The sequence below is a fragment of the Sphaerodactylus townsendi genome, linkage group LG03 (assembly GCF_021028975.2).
Source record: "Sphaerodactylus townsendi isolate TG3544 linkage group LG03, MPM_Stown_v2.3, whole genome shotgun sequence".
NCBI classification, from domain to species: domain Eukaryota; kingdom Metazoa; phylum Chordata; class Lepidosauria; order Squamata; family Sphaerodactylidae; genus Sphaerodactylus; species Sphaerodactylus townsendi.
Genome location: NC_059427.1, coordinates 152,429,641 through 152,455,604, shown reverse-complemented (window position 1 = coordinate 152,455,604; position 25,964 = coordinate 152,429,641). Strand labels below are relative to the sequence as shown.

At 44.6% G+C, this 25,964-nt stretch overlaps 1 protein-coding gene across 1 annotated transcript in view; it reads right to left on the bottom strand.

The window, feature by feature from the left end:
- COL5A3 (collagen type V alpha 3 chain) overlaps nucleotides 1–25,964 on the bottom strand; it is a 123,834-nt gene that overhangs the window by 18,783 nt on the left and 79,087 nt on the right. Inside the window, 14 exon segments of the mRNA XM_048487504.1 lie at nucleotides 703–756; nucleotides 1,283–1,390; nucleotides 1,636–1,689; nucleotides 2,678–2,731; nucleotides 3,329–3,382; nucleotides 3,474–3,527; nucleotides 4,656–4,763; nucleotides 5,067–5,120; nucleotides 5,303–5,356; nucleotides 5,595–5,702; nucleotides 10,317–10,424; nucleotides 13,311–13,364; nucleotides 16,159–16,248; nucleotides 23,066–23,173. Of these exon segments, the coding sequence (XP_048343461.1) occupies nucleotides 703–756; nucleotides 1,283–1,390; nucleotides 1,636–1,689; nucleotides 2,678–2,731; nucleotides 3,329–3,382; nucleotides 3,474–3,527; nucleotides 4,656–4,763; nucleotides 5,067–5,120; nucleotides 5,303–5,356; nucleotides 5,595–5,702; nucleotides 10,317–10,424; nucleotides 13,311–13,364; nucleotides 16,159–16,248; nucleotides 23,066–23,173 (1,062 nt within the window).

The window sequence follows — 25,964 nt, the reverse complement described above, 5'->3', positions numbered from 1 at the left end:
CAGGCTTAGCACTAGGGTAAAAGCAGTGTTGATAATGTTAGCTGTTCTGAGAAAGGTAGCATTTGAGCAGGCCTCAAGCGCCCATTCAGAGATTCAAAATTCTAGCTAAACACTGGAATCAGAACTCTCAGAAGTCCTGGCTTCTAGCTTGTTCTCCTACAGATGGGGGAAAAATGAGGTTGCACACGAAGGCAGACGACAAAGGAGAGAAATTGGCAAGACTGAAATTCCATTTAGCTCTTCTAGATCCCTGCATGTTTCACCGTTTGCTTCATCAGAGAATCTTCTATAGAAATTTCTCAGTTCCCAGCTGAGACATTTCTATAGAAGATCTCCTGATAAGGCAAACTGCAACCCACAAATGGATCTAGGAGCTAAATAAACCCTTGACCTTGCCCCTTGCTCTCCTTTGTCTTTTCCTCTCCCACAGTTGCCCATCTGAACCAACATCCCCCTCCACAGAAACGGAACAGAACATCAGAGCGCAGTGGTTCTCAACTTTCCTATTGCCGCGATCCTTTAATACAGTTCCTCATGTTGTGGTGACCCCCAACCCTAACATTTATCCATTTTACAGATGGAGAACACTGATGCAGAGTCTTAAGCAACCCCTGTGAAAGGGTCGTTCGACCCCAAAGGGGGTCGCGACCCACAGGTTGAGAACCACTGTTCTAGCAGATTATTGGAAAAACAGATACTCACTGGAGGACCAGGATCACCGGATGGGCCGGGGTCACCGGGAAAGCCTATTGGGCCCTGTGATGGATGACATGAGTGGCCAATGAGTGCTACGCAGCCCAAGACAAAAATCCTACAATAGCAGCAGCTTTCCAGAGCTGAAACAAAAGCACTTCACTTTGTGGATTGTTAACTGTCTTTTCCATGGATTTCTATAGACTGCGAGCGAGACATACATGGTGGGAGAGAAGGACATTGCTGTCAGTTATCCCGTCGTACACTAGCGAGCCGGAACAAATTACCTTTGGGTCCCGCCCACGGTTATCATTCTATGACTCTTCTCCAAGTCTCTTTGCAGCCATAACTCTCAGCTCTTATAGGCAGTGGAATCAGAGCATCTGTTCCACCAGCCTTAGCAAAATTGTGGAATCTTTTCCGTTGGGCATCGCCAAGTTGGGAGATCTTGGCCAATCTCTCTTATTTCAAGAATGAATGGGACTAAGACTTGGTGCGAGAAACTTCCTTGCAAACACAGATGGAAATGCATGGCTGTCTAGATGATGAAGGGACGGCTCGTACTTTACATTCAGAAGCTAGAACTCACCAGATTCCCTTTGGCCCCATCTTCCCCTGGGGGACCCTTCTTGCCAGGAGAGCCTGCAGCCCCTGTTGGGCCAGAATCTCCTTTTTCACCTTCATAGCCTTTCACCCCCTGCAAAGACACACAGATTATGCTGGTCAGTTGCGGTTCCTAGCAACAAATTTGCAAAAGAAGTTCCTGGGATGTTCACTTAATTCTAAAGGGAGCTTCACACGTCGCAGAGAGCCAGCTTCACCAAGTGACTCACAACTCTGTAGATTTACTCAGCCTTGAGCAGAGGGTGACCTGGAGCAAGGTAACTGTAGAAGGAATAATGGATTGCATTCTCCCTCAGTCAGTCCCCTAAAGAAACTCACCGGCGTGCCTGGTTCCCCGGGGGGTCCAGGATCCCCAGCTTCACCTGGTTCACCCTGTGTGATGAGAGAGAAATAGAGAATGGACTTCTTCAGGCCTAGTCTGAAGCATTTCCAGAGCAGATCTGGGATCTGATGTTTGCAACATATAGGACTCAGCCCTCCCCTCAAGTGTTCTGACATATTAAACACCTGTGTTAGTACAACCTGGGGAAAGACTTCCTAGGTATACTGGCACCTTTTCCAGATGCTATTTTACTTCACATGGCTGTCTAGAAAATAAGACTTTCAGCTGCCTATTCTACAGGCTAATATCTGTTCAGAGGGGTATGATACATCTTTCACCAAGCCACTATTTTCAAAGCCACAACTACAGAAGAACAAAATTTGCCTGTTTCATATGCAGTGACTGATGGGGGGAAAAACTACACTTGAGCCTTGTCCAGAATGCCTCACTCCTCTATGATTGTGTAAGTGCAACCTTCTGTCACACAAGGAACATTTTGGAAGTAGGACTCCACACCAGAGGCTGCAATCTAAAGCAAGCTTCATTTCGTAGCCCCGCACTGTACGAATTCAGTATTGCTTTTCTGTTCCTTGCAAGTAAAGCAACTTTCTCAGTCTCCCTGATGTTGGAAGTTTCTTCAAACTACTATTTGTCCCATGATTCTGCTAGCACATGTCCTGGCGCACATGACAGTGATTTATATCTGATCTGCACAGCACCTCCAGCTTCCAATGGAAGCATTCCCTCTTATTGTTCACAGTGGCTTCGCACACCACGGTCTTTTTTTGTCCATCATGTTCCACTTATAGCTCCTAGTCTTTCAACATCTCCTGCTGGCAAAAGATGGGGCTGCAAGACAAAGGGGCATGAATGCACATGTTGGGAACAAGCCACAAAGAACTACATGGCACATTAAAGACTAACACATTAGTTGTAGCATGTGCTTTCTGGAACCTACACTAGGTTGGATGGTTTGGAGAAGAATCCATTCGCCCTCACAAATTTGTGCCAGCACCAAGCATCCTGCCTTAAACTCACCTTCTCCCCAACAGGACCAGGCTGCCCTATGCCACCTGGTTGTCCTTGTGGGCCCTGGAATGAGAGAAGACACTTTAGAAAGAGCTCTGACCAGCATATCACAGTGTCCTGCCTTCTCACTTGGTTATCTGACTATCAGGTTGTCTGACACTGATAGGCACATTACATAGCACTGGGTTCTGCATAACGGTCAAACGTGAGTGGCAGGTTCTCAGTTTTCCCTGTGCAGTGGCCAGTTTGGATTGCAGCTGCAGCATGGATGGAAAAGGGGTTTCATCCTTTCACCTCACTCTGTCTTCTTTTCAGTTCAATGCGGGAGGGGGGGCACAGTGATATTTGGCCTGTTGGGGAACCCCACTACGTGTACACCTGGATTCCCCCAACAGGCAAATAGCATGTAACCTGTGTATTCTGTAATGTGAAAACAGCCAATGTTGCTTGCTTTGTATGTAGAAGGGCTGTCCCATGAACTGGACCAAAAAAATAATTCACATGCTGATCCCGGAGAAGATAATGTGCTGTTGGGTTCCCTTCTCCCATCCTTCCCAGGAGAAAACAGTATAACATGGATGCAGTGACTGTGTTTTTTCCTGACATCCAAATGTACTCAGTGGCCCTCTTGCCCTGTGCACAAAGAGAATTTATACTCACATCCCCTCCAATTGGACCCTGTGGGCCTCGAGGTCCTGGAGCTCCGGGTGGGCCCTAGAAAGGAAAAAAAAACTCCACATGGAGATAGCTGGAGAGGCATTAGAAATGGACTCAAGTGGACTGAGGCTGAAGGGACGGGTCTTACCATTGGGCCAACATCACCGCTCTCGCCCTTTTCTCCTGGGGGGCCTGGCATTCCCTGTAAATAAAAGCACCCCCATAAAGTAAACAGGTAAAAAGTATTCACCCAGTTCTTTGTTTTTTAAAAAAAATATTACTTCAGTTTCTGTCGATACCACTTCCACTCTTTCCAGAGACTACATATACAATTTTAGAATATAACGTTAAATATTCCAATGTTGCATTTCAAGACACAAAGATGCAAATAAGAGGCATTTCTTTCAAACAAATTTCAGTTTATTGTCGAAGGCTTTCACCGCTGGAATCACTGGGATGTTGTGTGGTTTCCGGGCTGTATGGCCGTGTTGTGTGGTTTCCGGGCTGTATGGCCGTATTGTCGAAGGCTTTCATGGCTGGAATCACTGGGATGTTGTGTGGTTTCCGGGCTGTATGGCCTCTGAAGATGCCAGCCACAGATGCAGGCAAAACATCAGGAGAAAATGCTACTAGAACACAGCCAAATTTCAGTTTCATATCTAAGAAGAAGAAAGTTTTCCCCAACTGGGGAGAAATTTCAGCTTGGAATATGTGTGTATGAATGCACATTTCTACAGTAAACTCTATTTACTGCACAATAATCCAAAGCAAATATCCGGGAATTCTAAATAAGCATTATTATTTTATGATGCCTCGTTTCAAAATGCCGACTTTGAGCAATTTATTGTATCAATAGCTCATTTCAAAGGTCCAACTTTTGGAAATCATAACAACAAAATATTGATGTTTTTAGAACATCAACATTTAGGCAACATCCTCATATTAAGAATTTTGTATCAGTGTTTTAACATGCAAGCTTTAAACAACTTCCTTACAAATCACTTTCAGACAATGTTCTCTATCTTGCTTCCAGACTCATCACAGCAGGTTCTGTCCTAGAACTACTCAAACCTTTGGTTTTCCAATCCCTACGGTTGCCAAACTCCAGGTGGTAGCTGGAGATATCCCGCTATTATAGTTGATCTCCAGGCAATAGGGATCAGTTAACCTGGAGAGAATGGGCACTTTGGAAGGTGGACTCTATGACATTGTGCCCCATTGAAGCTCCTCCCTTCCCCAATCCCTGCCCTGTTCAGGCTCCACCCTCCACGTAGGTATTTCCCAACACGTAGTTGGCATCCCTCTCAACTCTCCCAGCTTTCATACATACCTGTAAACCAGATGGGCCACTGGTTCCGGGGAATCCACGGGCTCCCTCATCTCCTTTCTGGCCAAACATGCCCTGCTGCCCTCGGCGCCCAGGCACCCCATCCACTCCCTGTTAGAAAGACACGGGTCAGGATTTCTACTGATACAGAATTCTTTCCTCATATGATCCCATTCCCTCTCTACTAGAGTCAAAAGGTTAGGAGGCTGGCAGGGAAGGGGTTTGCAACCAGTCAAGATGCTCAGCTTCTGCTCTTGTGGATGACCCTAGATACAGGTCAAGGCCATGAGAAATAAAGGAAAGAGACTTGAAAGAAGACAAGTCCAACCTCAGGGAACAGTTGGAAGAGACAGCTCTAAGGCTTCAAAGTATAAGAGGCATCCGTACAGATTTTAGAGTGGAGCAAATACTCACAGAAGGGCCAGGATGCCCGATAGGTCCTTGGATTCCAGTAGGCCCGGGCGGACCCTGCAAGGAAAGAGGGTGTGAAAATAAGAGGGTCTTTCACCTCTTTCCAAATTTTCTCACTTTCTGAATTCCATATCCCTTTAACATGGCTCCAGCTAATAAAAAGCCACAGACAGTGATAGTACAATTGTTGCCATGCTGGCTGATCCCTACAGTCCATCTGTGATCCATCTCATACTCACCGCTTCCCCCTTGTCCCCTTTGCTTCCTTTCTGACCTGGGCCACCCATCTCCCCCTGTCAAAAGAGATCACAGTGAGAACACAAAGCATTGCCACAGAAACATTTACTGTGAGGTAAACATGGATCACTGAGCCAAGACTTTGGCTGGAGAGGACTATGAAATAGTTGCCAAGGAAATGACAATGAAGCCATTGCCAGGGAACCAGTTGCCAGGGAAACAAAAACAGGTCTGTCCAGATTCTGAAGAAGTGTTTACCCTTCAACACCCCGCCCAGTGAAGAAGGACCCCTACCTTGTCACCATCTTCTCCAGCAAGTCCTGGTGGTCCGGCTGGGCCAGGAAGGCCCACCGAACCAAGGATTCCATCATGGCCAGCTGGGCCCATTGGGCCACGCTCACCCTGGGAACATGATAACACAAATGAGAATAGAGGTTCCGGGATCCAGGTTCATTCATTTAGCCCCTCCCACAGAGGCATGGATACTGGATGCACCTCACCTTAATACCTTGAATAATTTGGACCAAGCATCCCCAAATGTGTCTCTGCACAAGTTCATGTTTCCATGATTTGTATTATACATTTACACACACCTATATGATAGACAAATTGTAAAATATACCATCTCTGTGATATATGCCCCTACTTTTGAGAGATGAGTGGTCATCTAAGACAGGGTCTTTTCTGGGGTAGTGCTTCAAGACCCTCCCTCCCTATACTTCTTCACCTGAGTAAAGATTGCTCTGAGGACATAATCTGGGGCAAAGTTCCACTTCTCAGACGAGTTGCCACAGTTGAGGGGAGACATCTGGCACTGTGAAGCATCCCTCATCAATCCTTCAGTCTCTAGAGATGATGAACCTAGCTGCCACTACTAAAGTTATAACTTTGGGGAGGGGGAAACACCTTGGCACCACCTCTGGTTCCTACAAAAAGGTCCAAACTTCTCAGGAACTTTTTAAATATATAGGTTGTGCAATATAGCAGACCCCAATGGCCACAGGAAAGACAAACTCACCACTCCCTGGGTCCCTCCACTCTGACTATTTGTTCACATACAAGTAAGGATATATACCAAAGAACAGAAACAAATAGCAGTCTGGTTGAATTAAACTCATATGTAAATATATCCACAAAGGATTTTGGGGAACCAATATTCATCTGGAAAAGGAAAGGTGGTAACTTTATAAAATGGACCCTAAAAACAGCATGTACAGTCCCTAACTCATCCAGCTATTAACTGTCTCTATTTTTTAATCTCCTTCCCTCTCCTTGAAGAGAAATAGGAACCCACAACCCATCCTGGCTATTTCAACTGTTCAAACCACACACAATGCCTTTTATTGGCATATAAATAAATAAAAATAAAATAAAACTACCCACATGGATCAGTGTAGGTAGGGAGAAGGAAAATTACCATGGCCCCTGAGCAAGGTTGACATGCAAATTCAAACCACAGGGTGTGTGTGTGTGTGTGTGAAACTGAAGTGTTGCACTGGTGCCTGTGCCACTAGTGCCGTGCAAAGTGGCACAGATGGTGATGCAGAGACACTCACCCTGGCTGCAAGGAGCAGGAACCAGGAAGTGTTATTCAACACCCTCGCTTCTGCGCTGTAAGAGGCTGCACCAGCATGGAGGGGGGGATTCCAGGAACGTTCATGGGGCGGGGGGAGCTCTCAAAGGACTTTTAGCCCAGGAACACCAATCCCACCCCACAAGTGGTGCAGACTTATGCTACCAAAAAGGGTGGCACAAGTCTTGTTCACCTATGGGTTTTCTCAAGGGATCAAAGGAGTTTCTCCTTCTCACCCAGTACCAGTGCTGATGAATGCCTCTTTAAGTTAGCATGGTGGCATCCACTGTCCCTGGCTGCTGCTCTATCATCCCCTGCCCCCACCCCTGGTTTGGATTGGACCAGGGGTCCCCAAACTACGGCCTGGGGGCCAAATGTGGCCCCCTGAAGGCATTTATCCGGCCCACCAGGCATGGCGGTGATGGCTCCATTCATGTGCAGTGGGGGCTCGAGGGAGAGGAGGAACCGGCCCCAGCGGCTGTTGATTGCAGTTACATGATGGCACCCCCAAATCTCCATGAATTTTCTGACCCAGAGTTGGAAACCTTACATGTGGCAATGCCTGCTCCGCCCTTCCTTCTCAGCTACTCCATGTGTTGCTCTCAGGCTTTCTGTTCCGCCTCACTCCCATTGGCATCAGCCAGGCTGGCGAATCGCTCGCTGGCTGCTAGGGAGGAAAGAACCCAGGAAGATACCTAATCCTGGGTTAGATGGAATGTTTCATTGGGAAAGTTCTGCTTCTTTTTTTTTACAGGGGAAGGTATTCCACAGTCTCCTCAACAATATTTGGAGCCCACCCTGTACTTGACATACTTTGGTCACTGTTCTAAAAATAGACCATGACAGAAAGGCTGAAAGGTGAAATCAAACATTTTACAATCATTTGTGCATAGGAATTTGTTCATAGTTTCTTTTAGTCCGGCCCTCTAACAGTCTGAGGGACAGTGAACTGGCCCCCCATTTAAAAAGTTTGGGGACCTCTGGATTGGACTGTAAGCTATTCATCCCCAAGGGGGAACTTCGGAACTAAACTAGATAATGCAATCCCAGGTGGTCTAGTTATACAAAGGACTCTCAAAACAGCATATATAATCTATGGATCTAGCTATCACCTGTCACTATTTCAGTCACCCTTTTTCTCCTTGAAGAGGAGTAGGAACTCCAAACTAACCCAGGCTACTCTATGCAAGCCTCCAGCAACGGAACCAAATCAACCGCTTTTTTCCAACTGTCACCAGAGTTCTGAAACAGCCTCCACACTCTGTACTCATGAAAGCCTGAGAAAGAGCTTATTTTATTTAAGACATCAGGTGAAAACTTTTTAAAAAGTAAATAGAAATTATTACAATAGAAAAAAGAAAATAGAATCAAATGATAGTTGTAAAGACTAACAGAGAAAATAAAATTATATCTATCATATTATACAAAAATAAAAAATTACCAACAACGGCTACTCTTGATGCAAATTCTGATAAAATAGGTAAAAAAAACCCAATGATGAATGATTACTATTATAAATTTCTAGAATTTTTCTCACAAAATAAAGATTGTATTGGAAAAATTATTATAATCTTTTATAGCATAATTAATAGTTTGCCTGATTCCCTTTAAACCCCTTTCCAAGACAATATATATCATAAATATTATTTATAATACCTCATTTCACATCAGTTGAAAACTGCTGTTCACAAAATTAACATCAGCCCAACCAAAAAGCCAGTCTAAAGAGCTGCTTTACACTGCCTCTGGGATTATGATAAAGAAGAGGAGCAACTAATTCAGTGTTCCCCAATATGCACTATGAACATTTTAGCATGCCCAGAAGCAAAAAACACCTAATTGTGGCTTTCCTACACCAAGAGCCGTAGCAAGGGGGAACTGCGCCCGGGGCACGTGTGTGCCCTGCGCCCCTGCCATGCCCCAGAACGCCCATGCCACACGCCCGGGGCAAGACTCCCCCCAGCCCCCTGGGTGCTATGCCACTGCCTACACCTCCATGGATAAGGAGGTCCTTCAGAAGATCCCAAGAAATCACCTTTGGAATGCACAGGGAACACCCATTCATAAACTGCTGGCTCCATCATGGCAATTCATAAACTGCTGACAATCATGGCAATTCATAAACTGCTGACAATCATGACAATCTCTCAATGTTTTTGTGGCCGACCACAGGACTCAAAGGGACAAGAAGATATCAGACCTGAGATTTAAGCACTTCTGAGAGTGTTATTAGAATCGCCATTGCAAAGGCCATTCTCTGGCAGCAGTGAATCTTAGGCCCCTTTCGCACATGCAGAATAATGCACTTTCAATCCACTTTCAATGCACTCTGAAGGTGGATTTTACTGTGTGGAATAGCAAAATCCACTTGCAATCAATTGTCAACGTGGATTGAAAGTGCATTGTTCTGCATGTGCAGAAGGGGCCTTAGACCAAAGCGGAGGGAAGATTCAGCAGAGACAGTTGGGATGAGTGTCTTTTTCACACAGGCCCCTCCAATTAGTTTCACTTTATGGCTTGGTTACTCAGTAACTGGTTTTTATTGACTGATGTGATGCTTTAATTGACTTTTTATACTTCTGACAGCTATTTGCAAGAGATTTATTGGAATGTTTTAATATTCTTTGGGGGGATCCGCCTCAGAAGTTACTTGGCTGAGATTCTTTGTGAAGAACATAATTTTAAACACACCATTAAGTTTGTCACCAGGTATTTTGTGCCGTTTTGTTGAACGTGAATATGAGCCATCATTTGGATTAGTGTTTTATAACACCCTCGGTTCTCATTGGTATTCCACCCTCATATCTACCTTTATTGTTAACAATTTTCTTTCTCTGTGCAATTTCCATCAAACACTTTTCTTTACTTTTCCTCCCCCCATTATCCTGCATCAAGTCCAGACACTGACATATTTCCCTCCCCCTATTCATCCCTTGTCATTTTATAGACCCTTGCAAACTTTTCATCAGCAGTAAAGGCACAAAACTGTGTTACACATTTACCTGGCAAATCTTGACACCCCCCCGCTTGAAAATTTATGTAGTAACTTTATAAATATGAGCGAAGGACAGGTATATGATGAGAACATGACAAACACATGGGGTCATTTTAAGAATGGTAACAAATGGGTCCAAAGGCCAAGGGTCAGGTCCGTATGAAAGGGATAAGACCAAGACCACGATGAGGCCAAGGATCATAAAAGGTGGGTCTGGCTGTAAAACTTCCTTCAGGTGGAACTAACAGGCAGACTGGGTTGAATTTTAGAACAGATTCAGTCCCCAGAAATTTTTGAGGGAAGCACTAAGACAAACAAATTGTGGTTTGAGCATACATAGAGTGGCCTTCTTGTAGTAAAGAAGTCTAAATTTGAGGGTTTATATTTCCAGGTTAGAGAGAATGTCTGAACTACGGAAAGTGATGACAAGGAAACAATTTGTACATACCGGTGCCCCTTTCTCCCCTGCAGGGCCCACAGGTCCAGGATTACCCCCGCGTCCTGGAAGTCCGATGCCCCCAGCTGCTCCTGAGGGGCCTCGCTCACCAGGGGCACCCTATTGAAACGGAACAGATAAAATGAGCCTAATTTCCTCACTGGAGCCTTTTTTTTTACTATTGTGATCATCCACATCAATAGAGCAGAAACTATGGAATATTACTTCAGCTGATCTTTGGTCGCACTCCCGCGCTGTTTGCTCTCCTGCCTTTTTTTCATATAAACTACGTGGCTCCTTTTTGCTGTGCAAATTATTTGAAGACCCTGACTGTTTTTCATTATTGTTTACAAAAGCAAGGTTAAATATACTCCCATCAAAAAACCTTTGTGGTAGATTTACAGGTGTTCTGTACTCTCTTAGACAGTGTCCCTATCATTTCCAGTACACTGAATCCCAGGTGAAACTCTGCAGCACATTCTTTTATCTTGCAAGTTTTACCTTCCTGACTGCCAACATTTCCCACCCATTGGCAATTGTGAGAGGAAGTTCAAAGCAGCGTTGCATTTATAGTCTGTTAGAAGACAAGAACTTCGGGATCACACTGGAGGTAGCAAACATTTTCGCAGGGGGATTCAGAACCCCCGAAGTTGACTGCTTGTATTAATAGTTGTTTTACTAATTAAAAAAACTAATTTATTATTTAGTTTGATTTCGTACTGTATTTGTAATTTGTGCATGGTTGCTTGTATGGGGGGTCACTTGCCCATAATGAACTAACTAAATATTGAGATCATCAAGGACTGTTACCAAGAGCTGCTCATCATGCTGCTGAAAATTACTCCACCCTACTATTATCATCATCATCATCATCATCATCATCATCATCATCATCATCATCATCATCATCATCATCATCATCATCATCATCATCATCATCATCATCAGTATTATTTATTTAACTTAATAAACCGCTCTCCTCCAAAGAGCTCAGAGTGGTGTACATACAATAAATATCAAAATACAAAAAATATCGAATAATATTACAATACATAAATCAATAAAAAGCAGTAGTAGCGATACAACCCACCCACAATTTGGTGGATGGTGTCCAGTCCTAACCCTGGGAGGGGACCAGCAGATAGCCGAAGAGAAACAGATGGTACATGGGCATCAGGAAGGAACGGCAGCTCAGTGGCCAGCCCCCCTCCCCAAAGGCCAGTGGAACAACTCAGTTTTGCAGGCCCTGCGGAACTGTCCAAGGTCCCGCAGGGCCCTAGCAGCTGGAGAAGGAGCATTCCACCAGGCAGGGTCCAGGGCCATAAAAGCCCTGGCCCTGGTAGAGGCTAGCTGCAACATAGAGGGGCAGGGAGCCACCAACAAGTTCGCCTCCATTGAACGGAGGGATCGAGTCGGGACATATGGGGTAAGGCGGTCTTGAAGGTATGAGGGTCCCAGGCCATGAAGGGCCTTAAAGGTCAATACCAGCACCTTGAAGACTATCCGGAATTCCACTACTCCACTATTCAAACTACTCCATCCCACAGATCCTATTTTCTGAGGTTTCTGGGATGGGAAGAGACATTCTCTGCTTCCCCCTCAGTTCTTTGTGACTCCCCCACCACCAAAAACCCAGTCCAAGAGACAACGCTGGAAAAAAGAGGACTTTTCCCCTTAGTTACCCTAGCTGTTGCCTCCCCTCATCTCACAATATCCCATAGCATTTTGTCCACAAGGCTTCCCTGAGCTGCTATGGAAAAGTGGGAAAGATCTGTCTTTGAGCACCTTTGGCTCACAGTTTTATTAGTGCCAGGTAGAGCCTGGAGTTGGTATGGTCAGTATTTGCTAGGCATTTCTGATGTTGCTTAGATTTGTGGCTGGCATCTTCAGAGGATCCAGATCCTCTGAAGCTGCCAGCCACAGATGCAGGCGAAACGTCAGGAGAGAATGCTGTTAGAACACGGCCATACAGCCCAGAAACCACACAGCACCCCAGTGATTCTGGCCGTGAAAGCCTTCGACAATTCACAGTTTAATTCATTAAAATATTCTGCCTTTCCTGCAGCTCAAAGCAGCCTAAGAGGAACCTGACAATAAAATTAAAAAAAAATCTCATTCAGAAAAAAAAACAGCTGCACAATTTTTCCTCAAGATGATACCTTCCTAATAGATCAACTGCCAAGTGTCTGCTTGAAAAGACTGGCCTTATATTTCTTATGCAAATTGGAAGAACACCAGGGGTCCTCTGCACCTCCTCAGGAAATTGTTCTGTAGTGCTAGAGCCACTGCCAAAAAAACCAGCAGGCCCATGCTGCAGCCTAACAGATAGCTCCAAGGAACAGTTCAATTGAAGGCAGCCCTGGGAGGATCTCAGGGGGTAAACAGGCTGAGGATGAGACAGGTTTTTCCTCAGGTAAACTGACTTCAGGTTGCATAACATCCATCCATTTATCTATCTTATTCTAGAAACTGACTGAATTGTATTTATATCCCACTTTTCTCTACCCCACGGAATCTCTAAGCAGTTTAGAAACTCCTTCCCTTCCTCTCCCCACAACAGACACCTTGTGAGGCAGGTGTGGTTGAGAGAGTTCTGAGAAAACTGTGACTAGGCCAAAGTCACCCAGCAAGCTTCATGTGGAGGAGCGGGGAATCAAATCCAGTTCACCAGATTAGAGTCTGCCCCTTATGTGGAGGATTGCAGAAGCAAAACTGGTTCTCCAGATTACAGTCCACCACTCCTCACCACTACACAATGCTGGCTCCCCTTGTGGGCTCGTGGTGCCTTCCAACTTGAGACAATGACAACAAAATCAATAAAGAATACAACTGGTAACAATCTATAGCAAACTCATCCAAGGAGGCGTTAAAACTCTAGCAAAGTTTGAACAGATAAATTCCTCATGCTCAACATTCATACTGGTATATAGAAGAAAAGGAATAACAGAACAGAGTAAAGGACAAGGAAGAGGGAGGCCTGATATATGGAGAGGCCGCTGTACTCACTGTGGGGCCTGGAGGGCCGGGTGGCCCTTCTGCTCCCTTCAGTCCAGTTGGCCCCTGTGGAAGAAAGTGAAATACAAAGATCAGTTAGGGATGATGACACATTTCTCCCATTTTTTGGAGATGAATTCATCCTTTTGCAAAAATGGCTATCAGGTGGGAAATTAACCTTGATTGCAGGTTGTTTCTCTGTAGAAGCCTCCTCAAGGGCTGGAATATAGGGTGGGAATGTAACCCAGCCAAGCCTTACCTAATTTAATTAAACATCTGTTGGGATTTGCAAGTGTCTGTCACAATCAGTGATGCAAGTGTTGACTCAACTATCTGTTTGTACGCAAACAAGTTGTTGAGGTCACATTCTAATGAACTGACCTATTGATTAGGCATTGGTCAGTATCGTATTCATTTGTTACATGTCTATGAGCATGTGCACCTGATGCTATGACGATAACATGATTTCTTTGTTTTGTGCCCAGTTGGACCATGTGCTAGCAGGTATCACGGTGAAAGTATAACCCTATAGTGCAGTGGTCATTGTTTTTCTCCATGTTACCCTACCTTATTAGCTAGTAAACCTTTTATTAGGTAATTCTTTAGTATCTGGGTCTTTATCGGTATCTGCTAAACTCTGCCATTAACATAAATCTACCAACATCTTGTTCAATAAAATGTCTTTAAAAATAAAATGGTGATTGGGGGGAGGAGAATGTTTCCATTAACATAGATATAAAGCAACAGAGAATAAGCCTACATGGTCACAGCAATAAAGAGACGCTGTCTGGATAGGCTGTGAATTTTGATGATGGTAAAAGTATCGTTCATGGGTTTTATAATAACCTTGGCCATCTCTACTCAGTAAGCCTCTGTTAAAGGGCCAGGACATGAGAACATAAGAACATAAGAAAGAGCCCTGCTGGATCAGACCAGAGTCCATCTAGTCCAGCACTCTGCTACTCGCAGTGGCCCACCAGGTGCCTTTGGGAGCTCACATGCAGGAGGTGCTTTTTTTCTCCACTTTTCCACTTCGGCGATCCTAAGTACAGATTGAGCGACTGGGCCTTCTTGTTCTTTTGAAATGCTGGAAACTGCTAGAGGCAAGTAATCAAGTGGTATGAGCCCATGTAATACACAGGCTAAGTGGAAAGGTCACCTTTTCCAGTCCAGACATGCTAGTACAGTTTCCCTGTGGCTGCTAACACAACACAACAGTGACAGAGCTTCTATGCAGAGGCTTTCTTTGACAGTTTTCTTTTTAATTTACAATTTAATAGCATTATATCAATATTTGGCCAGTCTCACAGCCCTGACCCTGTCTGGTACTTGGATAGGAGACCTCCAAGGAATACCGGGGTTGCTACAAGGAGGAAGGCAATGGCACACCGACTCCAAACATTTCTTGCTTTGAAAATCCAACAGGGGTTTCCAGCTGTATAAGTCAGCTGCGACTTGATGACAAACAAAAGATATACCATTATATTAAACTATGCATGACATTCTCTGAGTTCCCAGCTTTAATTTAAAACAGAAAAAGAAGTCTGTAGCCTATTTCATTGTGGAGATATGTTTTTCTCCTGCAAGCAAAGGGGTGAGAGAATTTAAAAATGAAAGATAGTATATCAAAATAATGCTATTACACCAGCAATTTAGAAAGAAAAGAAATACCCTCCACAGTAGGGAATGAAAATGGCTACTGGGGAAAAACGGCTGGTGTGTGTGTAAAACCAGGAAAATCAATTTTTTTTCCACCCACATGGCAACCACCCGTGCTTTGCTCCAATCTTTCCCAAAATATCAGAACAAAGCAGGTTCAAGAAAGATCACACAAAAGCCAGAGAAACCTGGGGAGGTGGACAGGGGGGAAACCGTGAAAAAGCCCACCCTGACAGCATTGAACTTGGGCCAAATAATTCTCACATGAACACCCTGACAAACCGATTTCCCAGCAATTATGGGCTAGTCGGGAGATTTTCACAATGGCCACTGAGAAAATAATTAACGTTCTTTTTGTTATGCAGGATACTACTATGATCAGAGGCTGGGCATCTAGCCACGGCTATTCATAAAACCCAAGATTGTTGCAAGACTACAGAGAAGAACATGATGGAAGACCTGCTGTTGCTGAGGCAGACCAGCTGCGGGGCCCTTTGAGAAATTCTGCTCATCTGAGTAAAGTCTTTTGAAGGCACCACCTTGTAAATAGATAAGATCACCAACTGCCTGTCCCTAGGTATTCATTGGGAGAGCTCCCAACTGATGGAACAAGATTGGGAAGAATTCCGCCTTTCTATTTGGCATGTAAAATGGAATTCTTCAAGAGGATTTTTTTAAATAACATTAGGATGGTAGCCAGAGGTGGGATCCAACCAGTTCTCACCACTTCTCTAGAAGTGGTTACTAATTTTTTCTGAGTGCCGAGAAGGGGTTACTAAAGCAACCTCCCTGCCCAATAGGGACTGGAGGTGCGTGTGTGCGGTGGCGCCACTGTTTGAATCCCACCACCATCGGAACCTGTTATTAAAATGTTTGGATCCCACCACTGATGGTAGCCGAATGGAATGGGTTCTAGTGGGCTCTTTTATGGGACCTCCCTTTTTATTTGATGCATTAAGCTGTGTTTTTCTTAAGTTTTATTGTTCTTGAATGGTATGACCCTATTTTGTTGAACTGCTGACTTTATGTATTGTACTTATATTATTTTTACAATTCTGCAGTCCTCCTGGAGTCTCAACAAGAAAAGCAGACTACAAACAAAGTAAATAAAACCACACCCACTCCAGTCTTTCATATCCAGGGATGTTTCCCTGTATTGCTTCCCACAGAAATATCTTCCATTAACATGACAAATACTTACAATCTCTCCAGCGGGTCCTCGAGCCCCAGTGAAACCTCTTAAGCCAGGTGGGCCATTTTTGCCAGGAATGCCACTGGGGCCAGGGTCACCCTGTAATCAAAGGTCAAAGTTACTATAAGGGGAGCACCAAGAGTATGCAAAAATTACAAGAAGATTTTGGGTTTCTTTGTCCCTCTCCACCTGCCCTTTTTGATCAGGGCTGGTTTCATTTTCTCTTGACATTCCATAGAACCTTTCGGAGCCCAACCTTTTGGAGTCAAGGCGGCAGATGCCAACACAAAATTGCTGACATGTGAAATGGAGTTGGGGGGATAACATGCACACAAAAGATGGCCAGTGGAGGAAAGGGACAATAAAACGCAACACACACATAAGTAGAGAGGGAATATAAATACATACACAGAAGAAGATCAAAGAGGGATAATATGAACATACACACACACACACACAAATGACCAGTGGAAGAAAGATAGGGTAAAACACAACACATACAAGCAGTTGGGGAATATAAACATGCACATGCACACAAGGAAGCCCAAAGGGACATAATATACACATAAAGAATGACCAATGTGGGGAAAGTGAGGATACACCTACAACACATACACAAAACACCAGGGGCATAGCTACCTATGGTGCCTGGGACAAGCTATCAAATGTGCCCCTCCCAAATCTGACATATACAGAAATGCAGGGTTGCAGCAAGATACTATCACTATAAACCAGAACAAACCCGAACAAACTATGCAGCATGACAGAGACTTCATGGTCATGAGAAAACATGCACAAATAACTCTTGAAACAGTGCGAAAAAATGGAAATTACTTATTTCTTTTGCCATGACTCTGAACAAGTTATTTTGACTGACAATCATGTATTGTCATTGATTCTGCCAAAGTGATGCCATGCATATTTTATTCCAGGAACTTAAAATAGATCCACTATAAAGGTCTGTGGTTAAGGTGCCAATATAAAATTTGACCTCTTTTTCCAATGAAAATTACCACAATTGAGCCATATAACCATTTTATCATTGTAAAAAGTCTAAAATAGAAATCCAAAATAATTTGCATTTTCTCAGCAATCTGGAGAATTGTGCAGATGGCAAATATAATGGGATTGCAGTTTTTTGTTTAAAAAAAAGTTGTATGGGAAATGACAGAACCAAGTACCTAAAAGAGAGGTGGGGTGGGGACGTAAATAACAACTGTAAGGCCCCTTCTGCAATGCAGAATAATGCACATTCACTCCACTTTCACAATTGTTTGAAAATGGATTTTGCTATTCCACGCAGTAAAATCCAGCTTCAAAGTACACTGAACGTGGACTGAAAGTGCATTATTCTGCATGTGCGGAAGGGGCCTAAGACAATGATGATGTACAAAAGTCCATTGTCATTGTATTAATTCATCATTGGCCTTGTGTGTTGGATTTTGACCACTGTGTGTAGCCAGCTAATCCACCGAAAAGGTCTCTGTTATCTACTGATGGGTCCTGATGCTTCTGTGTGGGTCCTACATGTGCATAATATTACCTAATAAATGAGATGGGCATACCTTGAAGTTTAAAAGCACCCAAACTTAATTAAAGGAGATGGACTTGCCAGCCTCCATTCATCTCCTTTATCATGCCCCACCCTCACCATTTTATGACAGTTTTCTAGAGTTTCAGGCAATATTTGCGCAAACGCAATATTTGTGCAAACGCACAAACTGCAGCTAGATATTCCTTTAAAAAGTCATCTAGTTTTTGTAAAATGTCTCCCCTTTTCAAGATCTGTTACTTATGCACTAGGATTTATTTGTAAAGATTACCAAGGTGATGTAAATATAATTAGATATAATATAATTGCAGCACAGAGCCACTGGGAATTTTCTTCCTATAGCATTGGCCGTTATTATAGTGGAACTCAGCATCTTTAGAGAATAAACTTCTAGCAGCCCAGTCAGAAGACGCTGACCCCTGAAACACAGATATCTTCGGTAGCTGTCTTGTGATAAGTGTCAGAAATCTCATGAATACTGACTTTTTTTGGTAATCAAAAATTTGTTTAATACTACTACTAATATAATAATAATTCATTTTTATCCTGCTCTTCCTCTGAAGAACCAGTGTAAGTCGTCCCCCTCGCTTGTCTTTTCAGTCTCACATCAATCCTGAGAATGTGTCTCTGGAGTCTTACTCAGTCATTTTAACTAGTGCACCACAATGACTTTTTTAAAAAAAAGAATTACTTCTCAATTTTCACTTAAATGCTACTTTTCTTTCCAGTGGGGTCTGGCTAGGGAAACTTCACCTGCATGAGATGCTCAGCTTAATGCTGTTTCTGTAACAGCCTTGTGCGCCAATCCCTTAGAGGAGTGTGAACATGAATGCGCAACTTTGGTACTGTGACAGCAGCCTGGCTTGCTGTGCACCTGGCCTTCAGCGGGGCGCCTCTGAGCCCAGGGGCGGGTGCTAGAAGCCTGTGTAAAGGGCGGCTGCAGGTGGGTGGCTGGCACTGGGAAGGAGGGAGTCATTGTGAGAGAGGGGTGTGTCCTCCCATCCATCCCCTACCTGGCTGCTGAGCTCTCTGCACACTTGTCTCTCTGCAGAAAGAATTCAGAAAGGCAGGCAGGCAGGCGGGCGGGCGGGCGGGTGGGCGGGAGGGAGGGAGGGAGGGAGGGAGGGAGGGAGGGAGGGAGGGAGGAAGGAAGGAAGGAAGGAAGGAAGAAAGAAAGAAAGAAAGAAAGAAAGAAAGAAAGAAAGAAAGAAAGAAAGAAAGAAAGAAAGAAAGAAAGAAAGAAAATTGGAAAGAAAATTGGAAAGACGGGCTCCACAGGAAGAAGTGGGAGGCAGCCACACACCCTTCACCATCTGTCCCTCCCAGGCTATATGCCCACAGCTGATACACTCGGTGGCAAAGTCCAGAGAGGGGCTGCCTACCAAAGGCCTTGAGCCTGGCACCTCTGATCTGTGTGCCAGGGCAGGGGAAGCTGCAGAGAGGCAGTGCCTCACTGTAGAACAGAGGGCCCTGTAGAGCAGAGAGGAGGAGGAAGAGAGAAGGCAGCCTAACTCAGCCTCTAGAGCACAATCAGCTTCTTTGCCCCCCTGCCCCAGAGAGCCAGCTGTGGACAAGTCCAGAGGCAGGCAGGGAGATGCAACTTAACTTCCATGGGAGGGCGGGAAGGGTGCTAAAGGGATCCCAAAGGGATGGTTGGTCAGAGGGGGCATGGCACTACACTCGTGGCAGGCAGGCACTCCCAGGGGCACTTTGCCTCTTCCAACCTCCCAGGGGCACTTCCGTCCAACCTCCTGGGGCAGTGGCCCCAAGTCTTCAACTTACTCCAGGGGGAGGGCAGCTGATGGCACCCCCATGTGGCTTGCAGAAGTGGTGCCCTGGGCTTGTCCCCCACCTCAGGGTCACGACCGCTATGCAAACCACCTCACAAATGATGGTCCTGGATCCTTTTCCATTGAGCAATGCAGGGGATCCAAAAGAAAAGTCCCTTTATTCACAAAAAGGCCACACCAGTCACCGGTTCTACCTTCACAATGGCCTCACCTACCATCCTGAAGGCATGGCGGGCCCCTGGTGAAGTGCTTGTGGATAATATGCTGCCCATGAGCAGCATGTTAGAGGACCCTGCCTTAGACGATGGCCATTGCTTTTGTGTGCTACAAACCCCAGGTGTTTTCAATCTCCAATTGCATCAGGGCCTTTGTAGGCATATGGCTGCAGAGCATAAACAATCATTACTTCACACATATGTGGGAATACAGGATATCTGTTGCCCTGGTAGTAAAAACAAATACAGCATTTTTCTGGATGAACGTGCAGCAGATCCATGAAATCAGAGTGGATGTAAATCTGGGACACGCATTCAAGCAGAATTAACTCCAAACCTCTAGCAGCAGCAACTGGAAGGGTAAGGCTCATGGGAGGAGGAAGACTTAAAGCCATCCACCAGGCTTTGAAAGCACAGTGTTCCACAGCAGAGCCAGAAAAGGCATGCTAGTGCATAATAAAGTTATCTGAAACAGAGTTATAACCGTGTAAAAAGTACATGAATCAAGCTTGACTGCCAATTGAGTCCATGTGCCATTTTTCCTTTTTTTGTTCTTGTTTTGAGGGAGGTGACTTCAAAGCTATGATGACACGATATGAGAATCGCCAGTATGCACATATTTCAAGTCGTCATAGCCTCAAAGACACCTCTCGCAAAACAAACAAAAACAAAAATGACACGTGCGATGTGTCGACAATCAAAACAAACTTTCTTCATGTACTTTTTACACATGCAGAACAGCGGGTGGATGAACTGCAAGCAGAGGAAACTTCTGAGGAAAACCTTTACCAAATGGCGGACAGATAAGAATCACAGGTGGGAGAAAATGGCAGGTGTGAGCTGTGGTGAAAATGAAGGTAAGAGCTTTAAGAAGTCAGGCAAGAAAAAAACTCTTGCGCTCACCTTGGGGGAAAAGATTGCTAGTTTAGCTTTTTCTAAATACGATGGGTTGAGCAGAAATAAAACATGTGGAAGACATCTTGGGGAAAAAGCTATGAAGAGTTCCTCTTCAAAATGCTTCTTTTAACATCCTCAAGACGTTTTATTTGTGCTGTGCAGAAAAGGCCTATGACTCGATTTACTACAGAGGTCTCCCCCCCTTTCCAATCCCCTCCCTTCCCCAGCCTCCACCTCCAAACCTTCAGGAATTTCTCAACCTGAGTTGGCAACCCTAACTTGCACGATGAGGTCAGTAGCAATACAAGAGAGGACTGAGGTGGTGGAATGCACTGGACCACTTCAGGTGAGTTATTATATTTGTCCAAGTTCCTCTATATTCATTTCCTGTAAGCAGAAAACTAACACAATATGCAAATAGCCAGGACTTTGTTTTTTTTTAATTTGCAGGAATTTTGTAGGCAGGAACATTGAGAATATGTCAGCTCTCCCTCCAACCTGACATGGTACAGCCCCATCCAGAATTCTGCTGTCTTATTTTGCTGCAGGAAAAAACCAAACCCTAATCTTGCTCAACCATGTGCGTTTGGGAGGAGGGGGGATAGAAAGCTTGTCAGTTCCACTGCTTTTCTTTGAAGCCATTCCGTGGCACTGGGGAATGCACAATTAGAGCTGCAAATGTAAACTGTGATGCAAGCACCAGTGATATTCCACAGGCTCATGTAAAATGTCATCATGCACACATAAACTCTCTGATATACTTTGCAACTGCTCTTTCTATTTTTTTATAAATTATTCAGAGTCAGAAAAGCAAAGTATTAGAGACACCACATGAGAATTTCCTGGGATTTATCAGAGTATAGGTCAAAATATATATGACAATCAGGTGAAGACTAATTTAACACATTCTTAGCCCCAGACAAATATCCATCCATCCATCCATCCATCCATCCATCCATCCATCCATCCATCCATCCATCCATCCATCCATCCATCCATCCATCCATCCATCCATCCATCCATCCATCCATCCATCCATCCATCCATCCATCCATCCATCCATCCCCCATCCATCCATCCATCCATCCATCCATCCATCCATCCATCCATCCATCCATCCATCCATCCATCCATCCATCCATCCATCCATCCATCCATCCATCCATCCATCCATCCATCCATCCATCCATCCATCCATCCATCCCTTTCCCACCCAAAGACAGGCTCAGAATGGCTTAATATATAAACATGCAGTACAGATGGAAAGCTGGAGTTGCCCCCCACCCCCGCAGCATGAGCCAGACAGCAATTTCATAAAATGCTATGGAATATTTAGATATAAAACACCTAGCCCACCGCTGCTATCACATAAATGTTAAATGCACACAAAATCAAATCTTTCAGAATCTGATTTTGATTTTTAAAATTCCATCCCCACCCCCACCCCCACGTTTTGGCTTTCAGAGTCTGATTTTTGGGAATACAAAAAAATCCTAATTTTTGTCACCGATTAGTCATCTGTCCTATCGATTTATTTAAAGATCAATAGTATTAAACATGAACTTGCAAAATCCAACATGTAATAACTCTGCATTTTTGTTTTGTTTCATATTGGGGCACATGATTAAATTAGAATTGAGTGTGGGATATAAATTCTAATCAGTGGTGGGAATAATTTAACAACCGGTTCCTGTGGTGGGATTCAAATAATTTAACAACTGGTTGTTTACAAGCACCATTTTAACAACCGGTTCTGCTGAAGTGGTGCGAACCTGCTGAATCCCACCACTGGTCCTAATGTCTGCAAACTAATTTAGGTTAGGAGAAATGTGCTGAAGATGCACCCCCAAAAATTTTTATTGTAGGATTAGCTGTCCTTCCTAGATCAACAGACTCCAGGACAGTCCAAAGAATGATTACTTCATCTTCCACTCTATTTCACTCCCTTTCTCTCCACTACTAATACTAGGATTGCCAGGTTCCCCTGGCCACTGGCCAAGGATTGGGGTATAGGGTGGCCAAATCCAAATTGGAAAACTCCTGGAGATTTGGGAATGGAGCCAGGAGAGGACAGGGACTTCAGAGGGGTGTAATGCCATAGAGTCCACCTTCTGAAGCAGCCATTTTCTCAAGGGAAACTGATGTCTGTAGTCTGGAGATGAACTGAAATTCCACAGGCTCCCCACATCCCACCTGGTGGTTGACATCCCTAACTAATACCAAAGCTAGACCATGAACATCTGGCTCCCAGCCGTCCAATCCTTGTTGCCTTCCTGTGTTCCATTGGGACATCCCCCCCAGAGATGTAGCAAGGGGGAAAAGCGCCCGGTGCACCGGTGCATCCTCTGCCTCGCCCTCACCACACCCCCACAGGGGTGTGCGCCTGGTGCGTCGTGCACTCCCCCCGGCCCCTTGGAGCTACGCCTCTGATTCCCCCACCCTGCCAATCCAGGAATACATACCTTAGCACCTTCCCTGCCAGCAGCACCTGGCAGTCCTTGTTCTCCAGGAGGACCAGGTGAGCCTGGGTGGCCTCTCTCCCCCATAGGGCCAGTTTCTCCTGAGTTTCCCTGTTGTACAGAGAAAGTGCAGCATTTGAGAGCCATTTAGGGTAAGAAAAAGAACGAAAGAGAAAACCCAAATGACAAAAAAACACACAATACAATTAAAGCAGAGTTTCTGGGCAAACAACTACTAACTTTGAAGCTTGCTTCATATAATTGTTCCTTGCTGAAAGGATCCAGTAGGTGCTCCAATGATATAGTATGGACCCAACGTGACCACAAACAGGGCTTCCTGTTACCCTCTTTCCCTCTCTTCCCCTCTGCTCATTCTGTTTTTAGTGATCACAGTTCATATCTGCTGAGAGCACAAATTCTTCATATGACAGGAGTCCCACAACCCTTGAAATACTAACAAAATGGATAATAGCACAAGCCCACTTCATCACATGTATGAGATGTGCTCAATTATTATGCAGATGTACTTACAATACTGCGGACAATAAAAAAGAGGAAGGACGGATGATGTTACAAAGAGAAGCAAGGGTCAAAGCGATCTGTGAGGCTACTACCCAGGGCTGTGACCCAGGCAGCCCTGGGCGGAAACTAGTAGCCCCCTAAGTAAAAATCTGAGGTTGGATGCCCGCCGGCCAGTGCCACTCCCACCACTTACCTCAAATTTCCCTTTTTGCACCTGTATTTGGACATTGGTGCCTGCAGGGGAGTTGCATTTTGATGTATCGGGCACCGAAATTCTCAGCATATCATCCAAGGAGGCTGTCCTTATGCTACTCCCTCCAAGTTTGTGTTTGTTCATGAGTCCAAAGTTATGTACCCCCAAATGGGTGCCCCATCCCCCATTGTTTCTAATGGGAGTTAATAGGAGATGGGGGCTACACCTTTGAGGGTCCATAACTTTGGACCCCCTGAACCTAACTGCACTAAACTTTGGAGTACCTTCATGCATCTAAAGAAGTGATACCCTTGAAATTTTGGTGCCGACATCCAAAAAATGCACCCTGCAGGAACATCCTAGAAATTTTCCCCAAGAAGCTTTGTTCTGCATCAGCTTCTGCATTGCTGTCAATGGGGGGTTGCAGGCTGGGGCACATTGAAGGCACAGTCTCAAAAAAAATTCCAGGGAAATTATCAGGAGACGTTCTACGATACCTCTAAGCTCTGGTGTGCAGCTTGGTTCAGGGGCCAAAAGCTAGGACCCCTCAAACAGGTAGCCCCCATCTCCTATTAGCTCCCATTGGAACAATGGGGATAATTTCTTTGGGAGTCCATAACTTTGGACTCCCCTGAACCAAACCTCACCAAACTCCAAAGCATATACAGTCTCCTGATGATATGCTGAAATTCTGGTGCCACTAGCCTAAAAACTGCGCCCCCTGCAGGCCAAAAATGGAAAACCACTAAAATACCCAAAAACGAACCCAGCATTTTGATGCCCCCCACAAGGTGATGCCCTGGGTAGCTGCCCACCTTGCCCAATGGGCATTACGCCAGTAGCTCTACCCCATTACAGCTTATGCTGGGATACATTTTGCTAGTCTCTCAGATATCACTGAACTCCTGCTTTATTTTGCTGCGAAAGACTAATTCTCACCTATCTGGTTAATTCTTTTACCAGTGTGGTCTGAAACCATCTATACAGTGGCCATAATCTATTCTTGTGCCTATACCTTTCAAAAATTAATTAAACATTATCTGAAGAAGTCTGTTCTGTTTATATATCCTGGGCCTACTAGAATTTTAATTGAATGTTCTTGAATTTCAGTATGAGGAGAGACAGATGCAGGCAGCGTTTCCTCCCTACTTGCTTCCTATTTCATAATGTTATTAACCTTGATTGTACTTTTCCTGCTCACTTTTCCTTTTCTAAACTTAAGAGGCCCTGAAGGGCAAATGGGGGAATAACTACCTATTTCCCATATGACTGATTAGTATACTTTCAAGAGGGCACTGATAACTCCCTGCCAGAGAATTAATTTTTATTATGACCAGACATGAGCCCAACAGAGCCAAACTAGACTTTGAATTTTGCTAAGGGAAATAAATGTGTAGGGTGGCTTTTACAGTGAATCAGATCATTGGTCAGTATTGTCAACTCTGACTTATGTAGGCTATCCAGGATTTCAGGCTGAGGTCTCATCACTTACTAATTTCTTTTAACTGGAGTTGCTGGGGACTAAGTTCCCCACTCCTGCACATGAACACAGGTGCTCTGTCACTGAAATATATTACTCTCCCAATTCTCATAGGCCCCTTTCCGCACGGTCAAAATATCCTGGGATGAGCAAGAAAAATATCCCTCTGCAGCCGAGAATTCTGCACGGTTCCCGGTGCTAAAGTGGGTCGCCCCGGTGTCGCCCTGCAATATTTCCCTTACGCTGGGATTTTAAAAAAATTGCCAGTTTGGAGGTTCTTTTAAAAACTCCTGGCGTGACCCTGCTTGTGCCTGTTACCTTGCAAAAACCAATCGGAAGAGGACTGTTTATTTTTCCAGCCCAGCTGCCTGATTTCCCCACCTGATGTTCATTCAAGCTGCCTCTCAAAAACAACAGCCAATCAGACCGCGGGATACCGGGTATGCTCGGTCATGCTTCTGAAGTAAATACAGAAAGTCCCAGGCTCATCTGAAAACAAGCTGGGGTATTTCCTCCTGGTTTTCAACGGATTCCTTCAAAAAGTGGGAAGCCGTACGGACGGACACCCTGGGATAAAATAGACCCCGGATTTTTTAAAAACAATGGTGCACTGGTATAATTTTGCTATGCAAAAACGGCCATGGTCACAAGAATCTGCTCCACTTGGTTTATCCAATATAGGATGTCTCCAGATGACTCAGAGAACT